This window comes from Montipora capricornis, chromosome 11 (genome assembly GCF_036669925.1).
Source record: "Montipora capricornis isolate CH-2021 chromosome 11, ASM3666992v2, whole genome shotgun sequence".
Taxonomy (NCBI): Eukaryota; Metazoa; Cnidaria; class Anthozoa; order Scleractinia; family Acroporidae; genus Montipora; species Montipora capricornis.
The window spans coordinates 22859618-22872117 of record NC_090893.1 but is presented as its reverse complement, the minus strand read 5'-3'; the positions used below and the strand labels follow the sequence as shown (position 1 = coordinate 22872117).

At 39.3% G+C, this 12500-nt stretch overlaps 2 protein-coding genes across 2 annotated transcripts; both read right to left on the bottom strand.

Annotated features, from left to right (window-relative positions):
• Positions 1 to 5045: 5045 nt before the first annotated feature.
• LOC138023211 (E3 ubiquitin-protein ligase TRIM71-like) lies at positions 5046 to 6485 on the bottom strand. The gene has a single exon (XM_068870237.1). The coding sequence runs from the start codon at positions 6483 to 6485 to the stop codon at positions 5046 to 5048; it is 1440 nt and encodes a 479-aa protein (XP_068726338.1).
• Positions 6486 to 6507: 22 nt separating this feature from the next.
• Positions 6508 to 7188, bottom strand: LOC138023210 (E3 ubiquitin-protein ligase TRIM71-like). The gene has a single exon (XM_068870236.1). The coding sequence runs from the start codon at positions 7186 to 7188 to the stop codon at positions 6508 to 6510; it is 681 nt and encodes a 226-aa protein (XP_068726337.1).
• Positions 7189 to 12500: the final 5312 nt, after the last annotated feature.

Below are 12500 nucleotides of genomic sequence, written 5' to 3'. Positions count from 1 at the left end.
ATGACGGTCCTCTCTTCCTTATTATCCCATTCGGTGGTTTTCCTAAACCATCATGGAGAACGCAATAGTTCCGATGCTTTGCTTAGATTCTGAGGAGTGAGGAAGACATCGTTGAGAATCGTCACTTCGGACTGCTTGAGACCTTAAAATCGCTTAACAATGAATAAATTAAGTCAAAAAATTGAGATCTTGTAGAAGGGTAATATAGAAACAGCGTATCAAAGTTTTCGGGTTGTGCGATCATTCCAAACTCGAGTTATTCGGCAAAGGGTACCACTCAAAATTATAGTGTTTAGTATGGATCAGTATGCAGACTCCATGCATGGGGACACCGACATGGCGGCCGGAAACCAGTGGAAACATCTGGAGTTTACTTCGGCTCCATCAAAACATTTTTTCTCTGTGCTAAAAGCATTCGCACAGACACTTCTCTTAACATATTGGTTATTGCCAAACAAGCAAGCCGAGCGAAGACGCGAGACTCTCGAGGTGGCCAGTTTAATGCCGGGCGAAGTATTGCAGCAGTCAGAAAAAATCTCGATCATGCTGTGAAAAGTGTAATGTAAGTGTAATTTAAGACTCCATGTAGATTTTAGTAGGGACCACTGAAAGTGCGTGTTTTAATGTGTGCTGTCATTGGATAAACTTGCATGACGCGCGCGACTATTAATGATCTTGTCTGAAAACATGAGCATCGTGAAATTAGTGGCCACGCCGAATTATATGGCCGAAATTCTTCAGTCTAGCTTAAGCTGAAAAGCCATATGATTTGCGAACTTTCTTTTTTGTCTGGGCTGACACAGAATGAAGAGAGGAACTTAAAGTTACGCACTGATTTTGCTTTCGCATCCTTTTAGATGCCTCCTCCTAAGTTGTCGCACCCGGGCCTTAATTCAGCCTGTTTCTGTTACAATTTTTAAGCCGGAATTTTTTCCCCAGCTAAAACCCGCCTTGTTGTAAGGGTCTTAAGACTCAATAGCATTTGTACGAAACGGACTATTGTTAACAAAAATGCAAGCCAACAACTTTCCCACACGCGGAACAAGCACATTGAAAGAGGTTTATGCAGGCCGCGCAGTAACGTCAAAGAAGACGCTTTATAAGTTGGCGCCGTACGACTGAGCTACTTAATTACTCCTGTTTTCGCTTATTCCTACTTTTCGTGTGTTCCTACGTATAAAATAAGCACGAGCAAAAGGAAAGGATGACAAAACTTTGGTGGGCACGGCGCTAAATGTTACATTGAAAAGCTAATCTTTATTTCCTTTGTTTTGTTTTATCAGGAGGAAACACTGGATAATCTTGCTTACTTGATGCCTGGTCTGGGGTGACTGATATATGAAGATATTAAAACCCCCTAGTATCGACATTTATTTGACTTTTTACACTTTTGATCTCAAGAAAATAACTTAGGAGATACATTTTTAACATGGTCCTTCCCGACCAATCAGACCTGATTTTAGAGTAAATGAGGTGTACAAAACAAGAGTGACCAGTTAGAAAAATTTTGAATAAAATAATGTCATTTTAGGTGTTCTTATTTTCCGATTTATCGAAGGGAAATTGCTTTTAAACGTAAAAACTGCCACCGGTGAAAGCTTCGCTTTATAGCAAGCACCATGGCATATGTACAGAGTGTATCGTATGCCATCATTAAACAGCATTTCTTATCTTTTGAATGCATTGATTGTGTTTCAGTGACACTTAGTGGGGCACCCCCTCCCCCCTCGTTTTCTCCTACGTCCCCCGTCTCAGAACCCCACGTCCGCCCTTTTCCAGGTTAAAAGTCATATTTAGCTATAAAAAATTGCGAGAAAATGATTCTTAGAAACATTTAAGAAATCTTTAAAAGGCGGTTAAAAAATATATATACACGACGTTTCGACGTTCTCAGACGTCATTATCAAGTGAAAAGGAAATAGTATGAATACTCTTTAAATACGAGAAAAACAATAGTTCATTAAAAAATAAGCTACTTGGATGAATAGCATTCCGTAAACGAGGCAGTCAAATTTCCCGTGGCACTTCTTGAGAACACGAAATTGGCCCTCATTAAGAAGATTTTTGTCACCGTGCGCTTCTGGCCAATTAAAGCACTCTTCTAGATTCCTCTTCCTCTTAGACCTGAGCATTTGAACAAAATGGCGGTTGCTGTGGTTAATTTTGATGCTTATGTCGACGTTCGTTTTCATTAGCATGAGCTGCTCATGCTTGTGCTTGCACTTGTTCTTCTGGTTGTGCTTGCGTCGCTAGAGAAAACCAGGCTTAAGAGAACAATTGGGAACTTTCATTGGCTGTGACTATACCAGTTCTTTTACACATGGGTAAATAGCGTTTACCTACGAGCAATAGTCAGGGACGTTTTTGTGTGTATCCTGCTTTCCCTAGACCGAAAGTGCCCTGGGGTTATTTTCATGGATACATCAAAAAGAACAAAAGAACTTCCCATACCATTTCCTGAATTGAAAAGAACGGTTTATCTGCTCCCTGAGGTGGCTTGGCCAGTCATAAAGCAGAACTAATTTGCAAGGTCAGTGAACTCCTATCCAATTATATTTTACCCTGAGTGGAGTCTTTTACTGTGTAACCGTATCCCCAAGGGTAACATGAAACCAGGAAGGCTCAAGGTGTGTGTAACCACAGCTATTCTATCTTTTTGCTCTGAGACCGTTCGTATGGATATAGTTTAAGGATATGGCAATTGACTTCGCTATTACTTATCCACTGGATAGTGATTTATCCGGCGGATAGCGCTACACTTTGAAACCGTGTTTAGCCAAACATGTTTAAAACATGGTTAAAGGTTTTGTGTGAACGGGGCTTTAATAAGTTTAAAGTTTAAATGCTCAATATCCATAGCGATGTTTCTTGTGAGGTCAGCCATTGTTATTAATACCCCAACCAGAAGCTAATTGGCTGTTGAAACAGTGCCTTCTTTTGTTCCGCGGTTGGCAAATTTGAATATCAAAAAAAACGTGACGTCAATGATTGTAAACAAAAAATATCGCTTAGCCTTTTGTCTCTGACAGCCTAACGTCATCCTGGCGTTGACTCGTTCCCAGTCGTCTCACAATAAGGGTATCATTCCGTAACGCCTTTCTCACGCCCGCGGGCACGTAAAAAGACGAGCAGGGTTTTCGTTTGAAGGCCGGAGACCGGACGTTTCGTCCGCTTGTTTCTCATTCCATGTCCGGTACCTTGATGCCAATATTTGAGGAGTTTGTTTTATATTTATTATCATAATTTTTTGACTTACATTTTAAAGAAAATTTGAGTGAACTCCAGCCTAAACTGGGAAATTGACGCCTTGCTGTGCCAAAAAATGTCACGTCCAGTGCTTTCAGAAATATGTCCGCTACTTTACAAGACTATCGAAAACCCTGAGACGAGCCTGTCAGATTACAAGACGTGCTGCCTGGCTCGCGTGAGCGAAACAAACATGGATAATTGCAATTGCAATTGCAGCTCTTTTCCTTCCGGGCCCAACAATTTTAACACTGATCTGCTTATTTTGAAAACCTGGTCTTTTCACATGTTCCAAGTTTTCTTTTGATATTAGGTTAAGGTTAAAACTGCGAGTATGTTAAAAGAGTTGTACAACTCTACGCAGGCGAAACGTTCTAAGATCTTTCAAAACCTTATTTCAATCGCCAAATTCATGCAAAAATATCTAGTCACCCCAATTTTCATCGTTCACATCTCTTCTTGTTCGTGCGCTGTATTATGTTCTTCAGTTTTTACAGGTTCAGGAAGACATCTATAATTTGTGCCAGTATTAAACTTTTCACAGATGTCTGGAAATCCTGAGCTCAGTTTCAAGTGCTTGCCACCTTCTTTTTCGTTAATAAACTATTTTCCCAACCGCATAATTAAGCTTAGAGCCTGGTATTCACTTGATTATGCTAGTGAAAACGAAAGTCAACACAAGCATCAAATTCACCCACGGCATCCGCAATTTACTTCATATGCTCAGACGCGGGGAATCTAAAACGAGTACTTTAATTGGCCGGACGTAGCAAATTTCCTTGTACTTATGTTGCGTTTCGTTTTCACACGACGCAAGCGCGCAAAGCACAAGGAAAAAGAGAAAATTTTGATTCTTGTGCTTATGCTTATGCTTGTCTCAACCTCGTTTTCAAGATGTATTAAGCGCTCTTATGCTTGCGCTTGCGTCCCTAGTAAAAACCAGGCTTAAGTCTTGTACAGCGTTGGATAAGAGAAGATCGTGATCAGTCAAAATTGATTAAAGAGTATTTATGAAATTCAACTAGACTTCTGGACTGATAAGCCATGTTAAAATAAAACACTTTCTACGTCAATTCAAATTTTCTTTTTAAGCTAATTTCGAATGAAGAGTGCTTGTCCTTAATTGGAGAAAGGTGTATCCAGCTTAACACATCACTGCACAATCTTGATCCCAGGGCTTTTCCGTCACTTGGAGGAGGAAGCGCCCTCGGAACGAGGTTGATTACTGCCTACAATAGCTACCTTTAAAACACTGATATCAAATTGTAAGCAAACACCTAATTTACAGAAAAGATAACAAAACAAATTACCTCCAAAATTCTCCATTTAAAACTAAAAATAATGTTTTTTTTCAGTGGATTTTTCCCCGTTTTTCTCTTGCTTTCCTACAGGGTAATTGCAGATTTCTAGGACGTAGCTCTTTTCATTGGAAAGGTATAAGGGAATCTTGGATTTCTTTATATTTTCTTTCATTAACGTACGAGTTTGCACATATGGCATCAATCATGCTATTTTAAAATTGACTTCAAATGTTAAAAGAACTCGTTTAACTTTTTTAGTTAAACCTCCAAAAGCCGTTTAGCTTTGATAATGAGGGAGTTATTAGCCATCAAAAACTTAAAAGTTCTTGGGTGACAAAGACGCTACTGATCCCATAATATTCTTTGTAAAATTTCGAATTTTCAAAGCACCATTGTTTAGAGCTTATGCAACTCACTTTAAATATTCATTTCTTTATTCTCGGCTGTCTGATTAGAAAACGTTAGCCTTATGCAAATAAAGCAAAAAGATATCACATCTTAATAGAAAACGGAAATGCGACCGTTAAAGAAGTCACCTACTACGAGACTGCCACCACTGTTTATAGCAACGCGAGAAGGAAAGCCATATTTGAAATACTGTCCATCAATTTTACTCAAAAACGTGCCGCTCAGGGTGAAGAGTTGCAGCCTATGGTTATCTTCATCACACACAATGAGTCGGTTGTACTTGTCAATAATGAGTCCATCAGGACCATGAAACTGGCCATCATTGGACCCCTCACAGCCAATGTCATGTAAATACACTCCTGTTTTGTCAAATACCTTGACACAATTAGCATGGTAATAAGAAACATAGAATTTGTCCTGGTGATAAATAGTGCAGAATGGGGATTTATCACAATCTGGGGCACTGAAAGACTGGAGCAAGGCATTCCCATCGGGGGAGAGCACCTTCATTTTCTTGTCCGACCTGTCAGTTATGAATATACGACCATCACTCGCAATGGAAAGGCGACCTGGTTTATCAAGATGTTTATCATTGATGTGTTTGATGAAGTGCCCCTCCTCACTGAACACACGAAGCTTATTGTCGCTTTTCGGAACTAAAGTCAGCAGGTCACCAGAGTCTGAAAATGCCACAGAACAAGGTTCACCATCAAGTCTTATCTCCATTCGAAACTTTCCTTCAGAGCTCAACAGTTGAATTCTTTCATTCCAGTATTCTCCAACAGCAATCGTTCCTGTTTTGTCACTTACATCAATATCGTTAATGCCACTAAATTCCCCTTGTCCCTTCCCTTTTGAACCAAGCTGAAAGGCAAATTGATATTGATGCTGATGAACCTGCACAATCCAAGGACTACCAGTCAGCGGCTGTCCATTCACAAGGATCTCTAATCTGTGTTGTCCGGCATCTTGTGGTGTGTATGTCACTGTGTATTTGCCGTCTTTGGTGTCTTTAATGTCTGTTTTTAGTTGATCACCTTCTGGAGTCAATATGTTGACTTTGATTTTATCATCTTGTTGATAACATTGAAATCCTTCTGAAGCCTTTGTAACAATGACGAACAATGTCTCTTTCCTTTCTTTTACTTCCTTGCTGTCTTGACCTTCAGCTAAGCACTTTGAGGGATCAGTCTTCGTGACAACAACTCGATCCATAAGATCCAATTTCTTTTCCACCAAGTAATGTATATGTGGCGACATGTAAAGATCTGGTTTTCTTACATTTAACAGTTCATTACAACGTCCGAGGATGGCGTGATTTGTTTGTAGAATTTCGACGCTGAAGTTTCTTTCTAAGATACGCTGGCAGCGTTCGAAGCAGCTTTTCAGCTGGGTGGCAACCAGCTCGAAGTTTTCCAGTCGCGTTGCGTGATGTTTCTGTTCCGCTTCATAAATTTCACGAAACTTGTCTTTCATTTTCCTCTCGTGTTCTCGCAAATCACGAATCAATTTTTCCACAGTGTCTGTCATTTTCTTTTCCTCGTTCAAAAATTTAAATTTTGTTTTTGTTTCTGAGATCAGTTTGTTTCTTAATTTCATTCTCATATCTGACAATTTCCGCTTTCACTTTGGCCACTGCGTCGTCCATTTGCATCTTTCGTTCTTGTGCAGCTTTCTGAGTGTCTGTCTTAGAGTGTCGATCATGACTCACTACAGTACATTTGTGGCAAATCAGAACTTTACAGTCTCCGCAATAAAATTCTAGGGGATGATCTTCATGATATTGCTGTGGACACATCACGGGTCTGTGGATCAACTCTTGCACATCTTGCGCTTGAAGTTTGTCGACCAAAACATTGCGATGACCCCTTGAGGCCTTCAGGCGTTGGTGAGCTTCAAAACAAGATGCGCACAGAAAATCCTGGCACACGAAACAGTAACATGTTGCCGTGTTGTTCTCGTCACAACTGTTGCATCTTTGAGACTGTACGCTGCCATCTTCTAGGGCCAGAACATCCACCAATCGGTTGAGATGAAACGATGACGGCAAATTCTCGAAGGTGTCTGTTTCGGGAATTTGGAATGAAGTCTGGCAAACCGGACATTTGATTGTCGCTTTTAGCTGTCTCCTTGCGAAGTTTGCATGTCGGTTGAGACACTCCAGGCAGAATGAGTGAAGACATGGTAATGTCTGGTAATGGGATTTTTTACTGTCTCTATGCACAATGAGCATTCTGCTTCCTTTTTAAGATTTTTGAAAAGCTGTTGAACATCCATGATGAAGCCAAGCAACGGAAAATGAGGGCGTGTGAAATAGTGATGTCACTTAAATCCCTGGACTCTGTGCGGTCCAGTGGATAACCCCTGCTATTTTCTGCTTGAGTGACACGGAATCTTTTTTGTGACATTCTAATGCACTTTATTTCGGACTAACACCCATTTTAAAACCTTAAATTTTGTTTTGGCTAAAAACTCAGGGTGCTCACTATTAAGCCAAACCGACCTTCCAGAAACCGGGAGGCGAACCCCTGAAAATGAAACGACATTTTCCGATTGTAGCGATGGACCTAAATGACGATCCTCTTTTCCTTATTTTCTCACTCGGTGGTTTTCCTAAACTATCATGGAGGACGCAATAGTTACGATTCTTTGCTTAGATTCTGAGGAGTGAGGAAGACATCGTTTGAGAATCTTCAGTTAGGACTGCTTGTGACCGTTCAAAAGATTCTCTACCATTTCTGCATGAACAAAATTTTGAAAGCAAAACGCGGGAAAATGCATGTAAATCGATGTTTCGTGTAAAGCAAATATTTCCACATAAAGAAAAAAATTAAACGTGTTTGCTCAGTTCTTGGTTTTAACGTCACGCAAAGTTAAAAATTTCCCTGCTAGCAGAGGTCTCTCACGGCGGGCAAAAATGAGAGACCGTGAGAGACCTCTGCTAGCAGGGAAAGTGAAAATAAAATCGCTTACCATTTAATAAATAATAATTTTAATGATAATAATAATAATATTTTAATAACTAAAAAATAAAAAATAAAAATACAAAATAAAATCTCTTACCATTCAATAAATAATAATAATAATAATAATAATAATAATAATAACAATAATAATAATAACAATAATGATAACAAAAATAATAATTTAATAACTAAAAAATAAAAAATACAAATACAAAATAAAATCGCTCACCATTCAATAAATAATAATAATAATAATCATGATGATAATAATAATTTAATAACTGTAAAATAAAAAATAAAAATACATGATAAAATCGTAAATAATAATAGTAAATGATAACAAGGTAAAATAAACAAAAGAAAATTAAAAGGTAGCTCAATTAAATTACATTACATTTCATCTCTTCTGTTAAGGCCTGCGGGCTCCAGTGTTTTTCCTCTGTGTATGAGGAATGTCTCACGAGCCTTTCTGATGGAGTCACGACTAGTGTGCAGTTGTTCGAGCGGTATAAGGATCATGTGATCCTCCTGGTGACCACTAGTCAGGAAGTGTCGTGAAACCGCAGTGGGGGTATAACTACAAAAGGGGTTTATAATAGGTCGCCTATGTTCATTATAAATCCCTTTTGTAGTTATACCCCCACTGCGGTTTCACTACACTTCCTGACTAGTGGTCACGCGGAGGATCACATGATCCTTATACCGCTCGAACAACTGCACACTAGTCGTGACTCCATCAGAAAGGCTCGTGAGGCATTCCTCATACACAGAGGAAAAACACTGGAGCCCGCAGGCCTTAACAGAAGAGATGAAATGTAATGTAATTTAATTGAGCTACCTTTTAATTTTCTTTTATTTATTTTACCTTGTTACCATGTATTATTATCTTTCCTCTTCTTTATGCATTTCCGTTTTTATTAATTTTACACATCACGTAGCCTTTTTATGTCATTTTCGGTATATATAAAGATCTTGTAACAAACGTTTATCCATTCAATAAACCTGAAGAAGGCTGGTGTTGGCCAGCCGAAATATTGTAACAACGCCTATGTTCACGTTGTCTTGTCCACCCTTTGCAGTATATTTTCTATTTTTAAAGTTTTTTGGTGTGGTCACGATCTATTTTGATCCAACGTAGAGCAAGTTTTGATCGTACACAGTTTCTGCAGTGGTTTAATGCTTAAAAAGTTATTTAATAATACTAATAAGAGCGAATATCAAATAGGATACGCTTTAAAGGCTACACGAAATAAATAAGTTTTAAGCTTACATTTTAGAATAGTTAATGACGGAATATCACGTAATTCAACAAGCAAACTAATCCATAAATATGCAGCGGCAGCAGAGAAAGATCTACGACCTAAAGTGACAAGCATTTTCCCTTTAGGGGGGTCTAACAAAAATAAAAGCAACTTTTCTTTTTTAAGGTTTCTGTAATCATTCATTTTTTACGAGGTTTGGTGATAAGCCTAACGCCCAACCCCCAACATCGAGGACCAGGGGCTGTCCTTTGCCAGCTCTCTATCCCTCGACCAATCTGGCAGGGTTCAACCCACCAGGGACGAAGTCCCCACCGGCATAACCTGCGATCAGGCCCATGTTTAGCTTCGCCTATATGTTCTCTTATGTCGTCGTTCGCTAAAATTGGGCCTGACCAAAAGTCTCTCAAGAATTCCGGACGGTCGGCCAAATTTTGGCCGACCAAACTCGTGATCTGATTGGCTGTTGAAACGCCGGAAGTGAAAATGCCGTCGTGATTGCGCGGAGCTCTCGCGAAGTCCTCGAGACTAATTCGCCATAAGTGTACGAAAAAATTTGCTCCCTTTTGTTCTTACAATGCCGTGGACGGTGCAACTTGATTTTATTTGTATAAATGGAGATATGCCATCTGAAACATCTCATAACTTGTCCAGAATCGGGTTTGAATATCTGGAACGAGTGAAATTAGCGATTCCGTTGTCGAGCTCTGTGGCCATGGGGGTTGAAAGTACTTTGGCACAAACTTCCCTGATGTTTTGAAAGCTAAATAGCTGGTTCTCAGTTTCAAATGGCAATGAAAGCCGATGCATATTGGTTTCCGGGATGAGACAAGGGACATATATATCAATAGGAAGAGATGCTGATAAAATCGCAAGTTACATGAATGCATGTTTTGAATATCTGTGTATCAAACGGCGCGCTTTATTTATTTACTGTACATGACACGGTTTGTTGGCACACTTCATAATATTTCCAGTTGATTTAACTTTAAACTCGCACTCCAGAAACTAAAATGGCATGTTTCCAGAGAGATCAATTGTACAACAATACAATAAACTTTGCGAGTCCATCTTACTGTCCGTACTCCATCAAAAAATTAACAGCCAAACTTATCATCATTTTACTGCGCGCAATTCTAGAAATACACTGCAACTGAAGATATTACCCGAAAAAATCACCAAAGAAACCTTCATGGGCAAATACGTTAAAGGAATAATGTATTTCTCTTTTTTTTTCTTTAAAAATCTATTGCCAAACCGTCCAACGACAAAATGCTAGGTTATCTCAATTACAAATTAAGATGTCAAGCTTAAAAGATTGCTTATTCAGTGAAGTTCGGAGGGAGAATTACACCGGCCTTTGCCGCAATATAGTCGTCGAAAACATTCCCCATGGCTGATGCTTTAAATGTGTTTTTCTCAAATGAAAGCCAACGGTAACTTTCGAATTCGTTTACAATATTCCTCCCACGGTAATTAACTCTGGTCAAAACAAAATTGCGTGAATCTGCCGTCCACGCGTGTATTGGTGTAATGGAAGTAAATTTGATTGGCCGATGAAGGACATGTCAATCAATCAAAAAAAGTAGGCGGAAGGAATTTCGAAGAGGAATTTGGTCAGGCTCTATTTTTCGTTTCGCCAACTCCACAACACGCGAAACTAAAATAGAGCCTGATCGCAGGTTACCACCGGCATAGCTCTTGGGGTCACTGAGACACACAAGCTCCATCACCAAGACAAGGCGACAAGCCCAGGGTGGCCCAGGGTGGCCCTATGCGCCATCTTGGCGCCAGGGGACAGGTAAAGGTGAAAAATAAACTCTGATTTGATCTAAAATTATGCATAGATCTAGGCTTAATGTTAATTAATTCTATGATATACTTGGGCGCCAATCCATGAATAGCTTTAAATCTTCAAATTAAGATCTTAAAATGGACAAGATGTTGTACTAGTAACCAATGAAGTTCATAAAGCGCGGGAGAAATATGCGAGTACTTTCTTAAGTTCAGTACAAGTCTAGCCGCAGCATTCTGCACACGTTGCAATATAACTATTTGCGACTTGGGAAGGCCACACAAAAGTCCATTACAATAGTCTAAACGGCTGGTGATAAAAGCATGAATAAGCGTTAATAACGAATCACGAGAAAAATACTTCTTAATCCTTCTAATATTATGTAGGTAATAAAACGCGGTATTACAGATTTAAGTTACATGCGTTGACATTGACAACTTATTATCGAACCATGCCGCAAGATTTCTAACTCACGAACTAGGATAAATATCATATTCACCTACAGAGATATTGCATACATCATTGATCTTACCTAATTGTTGTCTAGTTCCTATTAATATCAACTCAGTTTTATCATCATTAATCATTAACCTATCCCCAATCATCCAATTCCTTAAGTCACTGATACATCTATTCATAACACTAATAGCTTCATCCAGACTGGATGTATCATCAGACTTGAAACGCACGTTAGGAAGATGTTTCTCTATGATAGTAAATAGCTTAGACGCATAAACTACAAATGATTAAGGCCCAAGGCAGGAGCCTTATGGAACACCACAGTCCAAGTCAAAATTATTTGACAGAGTTCCATGTATAGAGACTCGCTAACTTCTTTGAGAAAGACAGGAGTATAACCAATTGAGAGCATTCCCACGTAGACCAACCAGCAACGTTATATAATGGGAGTTCATCTTTAGAAGAATATCATTCATTACTCTCAGTAATGTAGTCTCAGTGCTGTGTTGTTGTCTATATGCAGACTGAAACAAGGGATAAATGCCATTTGCCATCATATGCTCATGCAACGGATTAAAATCAGATCTTTTGGTTAGTTTTGACACAAACTGTAGTTCTTAAATACCAGATCCAGACCAGTCTTCTTTAATAACAGATTAACCATTAAGTCAAGAAATTGAGATGTTGTAGAACAGCGTGTCACAGTTTTAGGGTTGTGCGAAATTCCAAACTCGAGTTAAAAGGCAAAGGGTACCACTCAAAATTATAGTGTTTAGTATGGATCAGTACGCAGACTCCATGCATGGGGACACCAAAATGGCGGCCGGAAACCAGTGGAAACATCTGGAATTTACTTCAGCTCCATCAAAACATTTTTTTCTCTCTGCTAAAAACATTCGCATAGACACTTCGCCTTGCGAAGACGCGAGGTTTGCGAGGCGGTCAGTTTAATACCGCTCGAGGTATTGCAGCAGAAAGAAAAATTCTCGATCGTGCTGTGAAAAGTGTAATGTAAGTGCAATGTAAGATTCCCTGGAGATTTTAGTAGGGACCAATGAAAACGCGC

Bases quoted from the DNA above. Each gene is read 5' to 3' on its own strand.
- LOC138023210 (XM_068870236.1), bottom strand. From the start codon at position 7,188: ATGCTCATTGTGCATAGAGACAGTAAAAAATCCCATTACCAGACATTA.
- LOC138023211 (XM_068870237.1), bottom strand. From the start codon at position 6,485: ATGACAGACACTGTGGAAAAATTGATTCGTGATTTGCGAGAACACGAG.